The 12985-nt window shown below is 45.4% G+C and overlaps 1 protein-coding gene across 2 annotated transcripts in view; it reads right to left on the reverse strand.

Annotated features, from left to right (window-relative positions):
• DPYSL3 (dihydropyrimidinase like 3) overlaps positions 1-12985 on the reverse strand; it is a 114176-nt gene that overhangs the window by 62745 nt on the left and 38446 nt on the right. Inside the window, exon 1 of one of the 2 annotated variants that reach the window (XM_049649441.1) lies at positions 449-689. The exons of the other annotated variant lie outside the window; for it this stretch is intronic. Within the exon in view, the coding sequence (XP_049505398.1) occupies positions 449-487 (39 nt within the window). The 5' untranslated portion in view covers positions 488-689. Of the gene's footprint in view, positions 1-448; positions 690-12985 lie in introns of those variants that run through there. 2 annotated transcript variants of the gene reach the window in all.

Genomic DNA, 12985 nt, shown 5'->3' on the forward strand with positions numbered 1-12985 from the left:
CGCGGTCGTGCTACCAGGCACCCCTGGGGAAAGGTGTCACCTCTCCATAGCCCACCTCGCCAAAAGGCACCTAAAACAAAAAGCACACCCTGCCCGGGGAAGCGCATACTGACACCCCAGGCGGCGCGAGGGTCCAGGAAGGGCCGTGAGCCAGGCGTTATTTGGAAACTACCGGCTGGTGGGAAAAGAGGATACATAATCCAAAGTTCTCGGCGCCACTCTGGGTTTCCTCTTTGTTTTGTTTTCCCCAAACGGCAGGGTCGCTCCGTCTGGGTGGCGCCCGGCGCGCCGGCTGGGCTGACCACCGCTCTCCACCCCCGGGACCCCGGGTCCCAGTCCCTCCCGGGGGACCGGACCGGGGAAGCCGGCGGGATCCAAGGCGCCCCGCCCGCAGCTCAGCGAGCAACGAGCGAGAGACGCAGGCGGCGGCGCCCGGAGCCCCACTCACCGTGATCCGCGGGATGTTCTTCTTGCCTTGGTAGGACATGGTGGCGGCGGTGGCTGCAGCAGCTGCCTCCCTCCCTCCTTCTCCTGCTCCTGCTCCCGTTCGCCCGCGCCGTCCTCAGCGCGCAGCGCCGGAGATCAGGTGGAGCGAATGGTGCGCTGGCCGCGGCCGCCGCCTCCTCTCGCCTCCGCCCCCCTCCCAGGCTCCCGCGGCGGCTGCCAGAGACAATAGTAAATCTCCCCGGTCCCCCTTTCACCCCCGACCCCCCCGCCACACACACCCTCCTCCACTCGCGTTCACGCCCGGGCTTTTTTTTTTTTTTCTTTTGCCGTGCCAGCTGGGACCCCGTGAGACAGGAATGGCTGCTCCGCGACTCCTCCCTCTTCTCTCTTATCCCTATTGATTTCCCTCTTTGCATCTGCCTCACCCACTTTTTCTTTTTCTTGCTTTTTTTTTTTGTGTGTGCCTTACGAGTGCGGCGGAGCCAGCCCGCTCACAGCCACCAGGGGGCGCGAGGGACTTTTCGGGGCGGGGATGCTGCAGTCCCGGGTGGAGGAAGAAGAGCGCGAGCGTCGCCTCCCGCCCCCGCCCCCTCGCCCGGCCGCCCAACCCTGGCCTCTGGGGTCGAGCCCCGGGAAGCGCCAACGCCCTCGGCCAGCCCCGGGTCTGCTTTCCCACCATCCCGATCCTCATTTTGGATAGGGGACGGCTTCCGACTACCCTCCTGCAGAGCCCGCTCTCCTCCGCCTTCGCGCGGGCTTACAGGCGGCGGCGCGGTCTTTGTTACAGCGAAGGGCCGCCTCTGCCGGTAGCTGCGGGTGTAAACCCGCGGCGCAAACCCCGAGAAAGCCGAGACCTGCTCACACTTTGTGCAGCCCGGCAGGCCCGCTGCTCTCCGGAGACCCTGGCAATACCTATCGGAAAACGTAAAGCAACCACTCACTCTCGCAGGGCTGCGAGGGGCTATCGTGTCAGTTACCATCAACAGTTCTCTGTGTTTTAAAAATATTCTCAAAACAGTATGTTTTACAGGATCCGCTGCCTGGCTCTCGGAATGGATGAAAGAGCATTACAGCTGCTCTGTGGGTGAAGAGCAGAGCAGAAAACACCTGTACGTGGAGGGCCCTGGCACATTACTGGTGCGCAGCCATGGATGTGTGCTCACTACTGTTGCTTCCCCTGGGTAGTGAACCATGTGCGTTGCTCAAAATCCCTGGTTTACTTTTGGCAGAGCTGATTGTTATTGCGAACAAAAACATGGCCTTTTGACGCGGGAATATATGGTCCTTCGCCTACTCACTAGAATTAAATGGCCAAGGGAGACATTTTTGGAGGGGCCTTTATGGTGGGGGTTAACTGGCGGTCCCTAGGCTCTCCTTAAAAATGATTCCAAACACCATTTAAATAACAAAAATGGCTTGCTATGTGAGAATTGTAAAACCCTTTCAAGACCAGTCTCGTACCATCCCCACTCCTCAGCTGTCATTGCTAATGGCCTACTAAATATTCTGCAGATGTCACTATGCACAACTAGGTCTGTTAAGGATCTGAAATTCACATTTCTATAAGGCAGGCCACTGACCACACTTCTGGACATCGTTTCATTAAATTGAAGGCTTTCTCTGAAATAGAGGAACTATATAAAGCATCCACCGGAAGAGGATACAGGATACTCCAGCTTGAGCTTTCCATAAACCTAAAATGAACCAGCCTGGTCACATAAAGGAAGGGGAGACCAAGCCTCCTGAAACACACCCTCCTCTCAAGTGAATTAACCCAAGCTTCTGGTTATTCATGGATAACTGGACTGAATGCAGTCTTCCCAGGAAAAGTCCACAGCCGTTCCCACTTTATTTCTGTGATACTCTGGCTAGAAGGATGAATGCCAGGCAAAGTCACGTCACCGTACTCTTTTGCAAAGCCTAAGCAGGGTTTAAGGCCAAAGTCACGCCCAAAACATTTTGCTTTGTTCTTATGCTGAGACCACTAGCCAAGAGTTGTGAAATTACAAAGCATTCTGGGGATTGGCATGCAAATGAGCAGGATTATATTTAGAACAGGGTAAAAAGAGAATTAACTACATACTATGAAACCCTGCACAGCTCTCTCTGTATCTTTCCCAAAGATGTGTTGTAAACTTGCTGGAAGGGTTCTTGCAAGTTCTTCAGAAAAGCAAAAATATGTAGGGGATATTTACAATCCTAAGGAAATACCACTGCCTTTTTTTCTTTTTTAATATTATGAGTTTCTTTCCCTTCCTTGCATCCTATTTATCTCCTGTGTTCCTGTCATTATAATCCAGAACACTCTGTACTAAAAAGATTTATGCCATATTTTTGATCACTTGATTGTGTGTGTGTGTGTGTGTGTGTGTGTGTGTGTGTGTGTTGTTTCAAATTAGAAGACTTGGGGTTAAACTCTTTGAGGTCAGGTTTGCATGCTAGAGGCCATGGAGAATGGACTTGTGATGTGTTTCTCCAGAGTGACAAGCCAGGCACAGGAATGCATAATAACCAGCTAATCGGTTCAAGCTGTTGCTACAATCAGAAATGTACAACAAACACTATTTTCCCCCTCTGGTGTCCCCTCAATCGTCTTTTTCTTTCTTAAATCAAAAGAAAGTGTCCAGGATGAGTTTGAAGGAAAAAGCCTTCCTTGGCTGGGCCTGTCTTTGAATAAGAAAGGCAGCCATGGACACAGGATGCCTCTGTGTCTGGCCAAGAGAATGAGGAGTGGAACCAGCATGGATGTTTTCCACAGAAGAATGACTCTGAATGGTTTTCCTTGGACACACAGCAGTGCTTGGCTTTAAGTATCTCAGGAAACTATGAGAAAAAGGAAAGGAGACACAGGGAGACAATTTATGGCCCCAAAGAATCTTAATTTTGGCCACCAAACCTATCATATTGGTAGACTTCCACACCTCAATCAAAGCTACTTTATTCTAGTTACTCAGACCAAAGGCGTGGTATCGTCCTTGACTCTTCTCCTTCAATCCATCCAATTTGCACTCCATATCCAGTCTTCCAGGAAATGCTATTTGTTCTGTCTCTTAACTATATGCAGAATGATAAAGTTAATTCATATATTGAGACCCACAAAATGGAGGCTGCTCCAGTGGTCAGGACCATGTCACAAACCTAAACCTAAGTCAGCTTCCACTTACAGGAAGAAACACCAGTCAAGGAAACCTAACAAACATCCATCCCAATCCTCCAACCTGTCTAGCTAGCTTACTTTACCCTAGAAAATAGGACCTGCTAGTGTTATAAGGAAATCCCTAGTCAACCATGCCCTGTTTGCAAGTTGCTTCTTCTAACTCCCTGTAAAACTCACTCTTGCCCGAAATCCTTCAGGAAGTGTGTTTCACTGCTTGTGAGGCACTGTACTCCCCCAGTCTATGGATTGTTTTCCATTGAATAAAGGACATCAAACTAGTTAACCAGTTGTATTCTTCATGTCATCTGAAAATACTATGATCTCTTAATCTGCAAAGCTTCTTTCTGTGCCTAGCTACCATCATGTATCCCTTGGACTAATGCAGTAACCTCTTCCCTGGGTCTCTTCCATCATTCATTCATCCATTCATTTTCACAATATTCACATGATGTTTATATTGAGCTTATTACACACTAATACTTTTCCAGGGGCTAGTATTATAGAGGTGAATAATAATAATAATAATAATATCCCAGATCTCATGCACTTTACATTATACCCTTACTCTAAAATAAGGCATTTATTGGTGCCCTTTCATGCCTGCTTTATCTTCATGGTACTTTTCACCATATGTATATTCATTTATCTATATTAATTTATCATTGAGTATTCTTCTCCCCATCATTTAGAATGTAAGCTTCTCGAGGGCAGGGAATGTATTGGTTTTATTTATCTTTAGTGTGTGAAACAGGACTCTGCCCATAGAAATTGCTCAATAATTATTAGGTGAGTGCCTATGTGATTTTTAAATTGCGTCTGAAGAAAGAGTAAATAAAAGGAATAAAAATGTTTCTACAGCTAAAGTGCATGTGGTTAGAATCTAGATTTAAGAATATCTATTTTTGCTTCTCCTAAGGCTTCTTAGAGTCTCCTGATTCCAGATTTCACAGCAGGTGAATTCAAGCTGGTGAGGAAATCCCTTTGTTAATATGATACAGTCACAAGACTCTAAGACAATACATGGGACAAAGAATGACTCAGTAGAATAGATTTGGTGCCTGAGCACTGATTAGAGAGCCATGCCTTTGAAAGGAGCTACCATCAAAATGTATGAGAACATCAAGAGCCTTGTGTTAACTTAAAGAATTAAAAAACAATTGATACTGGGTTTAGAGGGAAAACTAGGGACTAAGAATGGTGTGTTGTTTAAGGATGTGGATTTGGAAACAGAGGGATCTTGGTTCTTATTGACTGATTGACTGCCTGATTGATTATATAGGATAGGCACCTAGACATTAGGAATACAAATATTTGAATAAAGTAGACAAAATCCATGCCCTCTTGAAATTTACATTTTAGTAAAGGAACAAGTCAATGGTTAAGAATTACAATATGTATTGTTTAAAGTGGTAGGAAGTGAACTGAGGATAAATAAACCTAGGGTGGGAAGGTGAAAGTCATTCCAGTGTCTTGAGTTTCGGCTGGAATTTTACATAGGGAGGTCACAGAAAGCCAGGTGAGATGATGGTAGCTTGGACCAAATGGTAATAGGAGAAGCAGTGAGAAATGGACACATACCAGATATATCCCAAGGTAAAGCTAACAGTATTTGCTGATGGACTTTTGACCAGGGTGTGAGAAAAAGAGGAATTGAGAATTACACTAAATTTGTGGACCTGAGCAACTGAAAAGATGAAGGTGTACCTCACTGAGACAGGGGAAAAGTGGGAGGAATAGCATTGGGGGAAAGATTGGGAACAGGTCTCTGGACATTCCTATTAAATATCGAACTGAAATGTTGAACGGAAGATCTGGGCCTGAGGCACCGATTTGGGAAGTGTCAGCCTCTAGGTATTATTTAACAATGCTGGGGGAGACCACCAACGAAATGAGGGAGACAGAGGGCAGACAGGTCTGAGGAAGTAAGTGTTCTGAGGAGAAATGAGCAACCAGAAAAAGAAGTGGAGAGAGTGGTCAATGAGACAGACGCTACACTGTGAGAACATGGTGTCCGGAAGGTCAAGACTCTAAACTATTTCAAAGAGGGAACGTGTTCACTTTGTTAAATGCTACTGGAGAAGTGAGAATTAATCTGTGCATGAAAAACACTGTCAAGGTCTCTGAGGCCTTGACCTGAGCACCTATACAATGAGTATCTTAATAGGCACCTCATAGTGGTTTTCTGGGGACCATATATTAAATTCTTCGAGTCATATTTACTGAGTACCTACTCTGTATGGATGTGTACCGGCTCAGTCCTAATGAAGTCGTGGTGGTGGAAACTGATCAGAGCATTTCCAAGAGACCATCAAAGTGGAAATTGGAGACATCTAATGTAGACACCTCTCTCAGTGGATTTTATTGTAAATGGGCACAGGGAAATGGGGCAGTAACAGGGAGAAAGAGTGGAATCTCATGTGAGAGAAATAACAGCATGGTTGTAGGCAGATGGGGCTGAGAAGAAACTTCAAGATGCCAGGAGAGAATTGAGACCAGAGCCCTATCATTCTCGGATGGGCAACGCAGGTGACATCTAGTGTTCAAATGGAGGTCTTGCCCATAGCAAAGAGCAAAGATGGTTCCTCCACAGGGAACTGAGGATGAAGTATGGGATCTAGGCTGGTTAAGCAAGAAAGGAGGGCATCAGTGTACAGAGAGATGAAAGATAGTGAACATATTGAAGATTTATGAAGATCATTCATGTAAAATTTTTAGCACAAAGCAAGTTAACTAGATGGTATGACATGACTATTCTGCCATGACTTTTACTGTTCTGATTTTCCAAACTTGTTTATGCCAGGGACTATGTCTTATTTTTGCAGTCCCCAGCTCTTTCACAATGCTTGAAATAGAGTAGAATTAATGCAATAAAAAATACATTGAATAGAGGGGAAACTCAAGAATATTCTCTGCCTTCCTTTTAATCTCCAAAATATCTAAAATAGCCATTTACACAGTGTTGACCATTGAAAATATTTTCTACTTTTTTAAAAACAAATTTATACTTTGCCATATTAATATGGGGAATCATTTCCCTTGGTCCTTCTTTGAAGGATGGAGGAAAAAAATAGCTCCAAACAAATACAGAAAGAGTTCTGAAGGGGCAAAAACCACACACCAGGCCTTTGTGAAACATATAAGCTATTCTAATATCAGTAAAAATACACATTTAATCTCAGAACTGTCCATTAAGTCATTTGGGTCCATTAATTTTGCCCACAGTTCAAACAAAGGAAATCTTAGTCATGTACTTCCAGTATCTCAAAATGAAAATCAAGGTGGTGATTCACCTGCTATAATTAGATGTTTATACACTAAATACACAGAAATAACCTGACAATTCTACCTTTGATACACATAAGCCAGAAAAGAAAAACAATATATCATAGACACACACAAAATATTCCCACAGACTTATTCCAAAATCATACTGATACCAGCCTGAGGAAGGTGTGTAAACCTACTTCTCCCTAGATAGAGATTCTCATTCATTTCTTCAGTAGAGGATGGTTCTGAAGGCCTCCAACCTTCATAAGCTTTGATGGCAGTTCATTTCAAAGCCACAGTCAGAGCCATACTGGCTAGGGTTAGGGGGTAAGGTTGGGACGGTGGAGGGATAACTTACTGTGTTCACCTCCATCTCTGGCCCAACACATGTTAGACACACAGGTGAGGTCACATGTACTACAACTGCAGTAGGAAACTAAAATAGGTAGTAATCAAAATGAATCAAGGATGGATGATCATCAGGCTGAAGGCAGTTACTCCACTAAAAAGTCCTAGCTCACGCCTACTTTCTAGATCTGACCTAGTTTTGAGGCTTGCAAAATGTTAACTGAAGGAGAAGCTGGGTTATCATGAGGAAAGATCCTGCAACACCATGACCAGTACATATGGTAATGATTCCTCTGGTCCTTTGTCCTTCCTCAAGGGTCCTAGGGCCAAATACTAATGCCACTGTAAAGTGGGAAATACGGCCCTAAACCCTGAGAAGGCAGGTGGATATGAATTCCCAGCCAACAATGATACCAAGAGACGAGGCATCAACATAGCTCCTCTGTTACAGTGAAAGCATGCTAAGGCCAGGTAATAAATGGACTCCTGGCCTTACCTTTGGCTGATTAGGCTTACAGATCAACCTACTGGTCATTTTCACAAACCACTATTGATTAATTGGAATGGAAAAATATGGCAAATAGCACACCCACATTGGTTTCTTAGCCTGTGGGGTAACAGCAATCAAGTTGGGAAGACCAAGCAGAAGGCTCTAAAACTGTTCCCCACCTCTACCCCAGGATGTTAAATCAAGATAGCAAATTTTAAAAAATTTTGCATCCTAAGAGAATGGCAGAGGTCATCAACACCCTAAGAGACTGAAATGCTATGGGGCTGGGATTCCCCATTATATAGTCATTTAATTCACTAGTCTGGATACTACAAAAGTCAGACAAAGCCCAATGCATAACTCAATCAATTAATAGCCCAAATTGAAGGTATTGTGATATTTCTCTAGGACATAATGTCATGGCCTCAGGTACGTGGTACACAGCCACCGAACTATGCAATGAGTTCTTCTCCATCCTGGTCAGAAAAGAAGAGAAAAGCAGTTTGCATGCCCTTCAAACCGATGACAATATGCGTGAAGAGTCTGACCCCAGGGCCATGTTAATTATCCTTCCTTCCATTATAATACAGCCTGAAAAGATCTAAGTTGTCCAGACATCTTGAAGAACGTCCTACTGGTACACTCTTTTGATGACATTACGCAAAACTGATGAGATGAGCAAGAAGCGCCAAGTTCGCTGAAGGCTTTGGTAAGACACATGAGCTGCAGAGTGTTCACAAAGGACACCAGAACTTTAGAGAGTGGGAGATAAAGACCACAAAGCTTCAGGGAGCTGACAATTTCGGGAGTCCCGTGGACCAGGACATGCCACAGCACTTCGTCTAGAGTAAAGAACAAATTACTACATTGGACAACTCCCACTGCAAAGAAAAAAGCACAAAGCCTGGTGGGGGGGCGGGGGGGCTTTAGGTTTTAGGAGCAACATATTCCATAGCTGGAAATGCTCTCACAGCCCATTTATATAAAAAGCTGTGAGCTCTGAGTGATACCTGGAGCAGGAAACGGCTCTCTGCAGATCCTTGGCACAGTGCTGACAGCCCTGCCACTTTAGCCACAGGACGCTGTCTATCCCATGGCACTGGGGGTACAGGTACGCCCCGCTCTTTGAAAGCTCATGTTACACCACTTCACTACCATGAAAGACCTATCTTAGTACCTGTTTTTGCTAACCAAAAGAAATTTGAAGAGGAGTTTTGCTTCTATGAAAAAAAAGGTGACAATAGCATTCGGCATCTGTTTGGCAGTGAGCTGTGAGAGAGGCAATGTGCACCCTGGGCACCGCCAATCTCCTTGCCTGGGAGCTACACTCAGCATCTCAGCATCAAGATGCCACAGCTCTCGGGGCACCTGGGTGGCTCAGTCGGCTGAGTGTACAACTTCAGCTCGGGTCATGATCTCACGGCTCATGAGTTCAAGCCCCACATCAGACTCTGTGCTGACAGCTCAGAGCCTGGAGTCTGCTTCGGATTCTGTGTCTCCCTCTCTCGCTGTGCCCCTCCCTCATTCATGCTCTGTCTCTCTTTCTCTCAAGAATAAATAAAACATTAAAAAAAAAAAAAAAGATGCCACAGCTCTTAACTGTGAGCATCTGTGCTTTATCTTGATTTGTTTTGTGCATCTGTTGGCAAGATATGTCCTAAGAGATCAAAAAAGCCTGAGAGGGGTTACTTGGGGGCTCTAGAAACACTCATCTGTCACAGAAGAGGAACTAAAGAACAAGGTAGATGAAGTGACATCAGTTAGTTGACATCAGTCAGACTCCATCATCAACTGCCCAGTGTTGGTTCAATGGGTACATGACTGGAGTAGACAGAGTAACACAGATAGAGACTATGGGGGAACCAATACCTACCCATAGGTGCTGATTCAACTACAATGCTGTCCAACGTCCATCCTGCCAGCAAGAGAAACCAACACTGCCTCCTCAGTATGCCACCACCCCTCAAAGATCCACACACCCAAGGGGGACAAGTTGACTACACTGGATACCTTTCACACTGGAAAACACAGTGACACTTTTCACACAGTAAAGACACATCATTTACAGAAATGAACACATATTTCAGGTATGGACTTGCCTCTGCTGCTGCTAGAGCCTCAGCTCAACACTAAGGAGTGTTTGATGCATCGACACGGGTTCCATAACATCACATCAGACTAAGGCACCTATTTAATAGCAAATAAGGACCATGAAAGGTCATGTGACTACAGGATGCTGTAGTTATATCAAATACTGCCTCACCTAGAAGCTGCCATCCTAAACGTGGAGGGATGATCTCCTGAAGGCACAACCACAGCACCAATTCAGAGATGATTCCTTGCAAGGATAAGGCACCATCCTCCTGAATGCACTGTAAATTTTAAATCCGTGCCCTTTATAAGGTACTATATCCCCAAAAGAAGATTACATGAGTCTAAGAACCAAGGGGAAGAAGCAAGAGTGACCTCTTTGACCATCACTCCCAGGGACCCAAGTGGGACATATGTGCTTCACATCCCTGTAACTCTGAGTTGTCTCGTATATTTTCACCAAAGGGGGAACCTTTCCACCAGGGGGCATAGCAAGAGTCCTACTGACTGAAAAGATACTGCTGCTATGGGGCACACAAACCTTTCTCTGCCAGGGGACTAAACAGGCAAGGAAAGAAGGGGCTTCCTTATAGGACCCATATTATCGGGAGCAGGAAGGGCTGCTGTTACACAATGGGGGCAGGGAAGAGTACGTATGACACCCTTGTGATCCACATGGGTTCTTGTAGGTACTACCTTGCCCAGTCTTGCCAATAAATAGACAAGTACATCAGCCATAACCTGAGAAGGGCATGGTGACCAGGGACTCTTACCCCTCGGAGAGGAGGGTCCATGTCCTAACACCAAGCAAATCACCTGGACCAGGGAAGAAGTTAGCTAAGAATGAAGAGAATCTAGAATGATCAGTAGAGAACAATAATGAGTATTAGTGTGGCTCTAAGACAGGCTGTGTGAAAAAGGCCCTGACCCCCCAAAAGAAGAGGTACACCTAGGTTCTAGAGTTGGTGATTCCAGAACTTACACAATGAAGTGAATGTGGGCAGTGCAAGGAGAGGTCTGTAGCAGACACGAGGTAACTCCACCCAGCCCCCCCTATCTAGAATGGAAGGACTCGGTCCTCCGGGTGCTCTCGTCAGTCAGCATCAGCCCTTTCTGAAAACTGCCCTTATTTCAGGTAACCCTGTCCCCACCCCAAGGGCAGCCTGATCCAGTAATTGGTTAATGTGAGCATAAAAAGGCCTGGCCTCCTAGCCACAAAAGGGTAACAACTCCAAAGCGTGTCAGGTTAGCTAAAGCATTGTAGACCTTATCACAGTTCAACTTCCCCCTCTGCCTAACCATCCCCTTCCCTTCCCTTGCACAGATCCTGATCCCAGGAACACTCTCTAATAAACTTCCTGCACATTACCCTTCTCAGAATCTGCTTCCTAGGAAACCCAATATGCAAAGTGAGGCTGGTATTAAATGAATATATATGTGGAATGACAATTTTTTTATTTAGCCAATATTTTTAAAAGTACATATTTCACACTCAAATTTAGATACTTTTAAAATTGGAAAACTGAGGGACTCCTGGGTGGCTCAGTCGGTTAACTGTCTGACTTCGGCTCAGGTCATGATCTCACAGTTTGTGAGTTCAAACCCCATGTCAGGCTCTGTGCTGACAGCTCAGAGCCTGGAGCCTGCTTCAGATTCTGTCTCCCTTTCTCTCTACACCTCCCCCACTCATGCTGTGTCTCTCTCTGTCTCAAAAATAAACATTAAAAAAATTTTAATAAAAAAGAAAAAAAAATGTTTTAACTGGAAAACTTGGTGATTCCATGTTTCCAGATACACACTGGAGCCCATCAGCTAAAGTCAAATACTGGCTGTCTTTTGGACAGAACACGTACTTTTGCATTATGTGTGTCTGCTGCTTCCTTTTCCTTGACATAGTGGTGGCTTCTCTTATGCTACCTGCCTGGCATAGAGTCATGTGAATTTCTGACATTAGATCATTAAGACATTCTTGTGTTATTTAGGCACTAGAGAATAGGGACTCTGTCCCTCAAAGGTGAGGATTGTTTTTGTCTTGTTTTGTTTTTTCCAAAGCAGTGTTTGTTGCCTGTTCAGAATTGAGAGAGCAGTGAGTTATCTCCAGGGAACTACCTCCTCCCTCCCTGGCCCACCCCACTCCACTCCCACTGCGCCCTAAACCACAAGATTGAATCCTGGAACTACCAGACCGTGCGTATGTTAAAAGCCTGTGTGAAAGCATGACTGGAGCTGCAGAATCTGCAGTTAAGTGCAGTCAGTTTCACCCTTGGGCTGAACGGAAACACACACGACTGGATTCAGACTTCTCCCTGTACAGCACAAGGGCTCACTCCCAGATGAGGGACGTGAGACACACTCTTGGATGGAGGCTCAAACAGCAAGCCAGCCCCCAAATGTAAAGTGGCAACCCCAGTTTATATCTTCCAGGTTTCCTATCCCTCTCCAGGAAGGGACTTTGGCTGCACGTCTTTTGGGGTTTTTTTTCCTCTGCTTTCCTGTATTCAGTCATAGCAAATGCTCCAGGGCTCTGGGGCCTCATCAGCCTCTGGATCCTTATCTTTGCAGAGAAGCAGGAATGGCAGAAACATATGCTTGAGGGTCTAGTCACAGGTTTCTCTGAGCAAATTCCCTAAGGAGCTACCGAATGAAAAGAGGCTCTTTTTGCATATAAATGGTAAGTCAACAAATGAGTACTTCCTTCCTGGACCGCTCACCTCTACACACTGGTTCCACATGAAACCCTGGATTTCTGAGCTCAGGACACTCAGTATCAATTGGTGACCTGGGCCTAAGCAGAATGTTTGGTCAGTTTTGAAGGTCCAGGTACACATTTTTTCATTGAGGACAATGAACATAAGCAACCAGAACCAGAGACTGAAATAGAGAAATACTGTTAGATTTTCTGAATTCATTTCAAATTGTATAACTTTAGAATTAACAGCCTGGGGGCTCCTGGGTGGCTCAGTCGATTAGGCGTCCGACTTCAGCTCAGGTCATGATCTCACAGTCCATAAGTTCAAGCCCTATGTCGGACTGTGCTGATGGCTCAGAGCCTGGAGCCTCCTTCAGATTCTGTGTCTCTCTGCTCCTCCCCTCCTCACACTCTGTCTCTCTCTCAAAAATAAATAAACAGTAAAGAAAAAAAAATTTACTCTATAAGAAAGGAGCCAAATAATATACAATGGGAA

This window comes from Panthera uncia (assembly GCF_023721935.1).
Source record: "Panthera uncia isolate 11264 chromosome A1 unlocalized genomic scaffold, Puncia_PCG_1.0 HiC_scaffold_17, whole genome shotgun sequence".
In the NCBI taxonomy this organism is placed as follows: domain Eukaryota; kingdom Metazoa; phylum Chordata; class Mammalia; order Carnivora; family Felidae; genus Panthera; species Panthera uncia.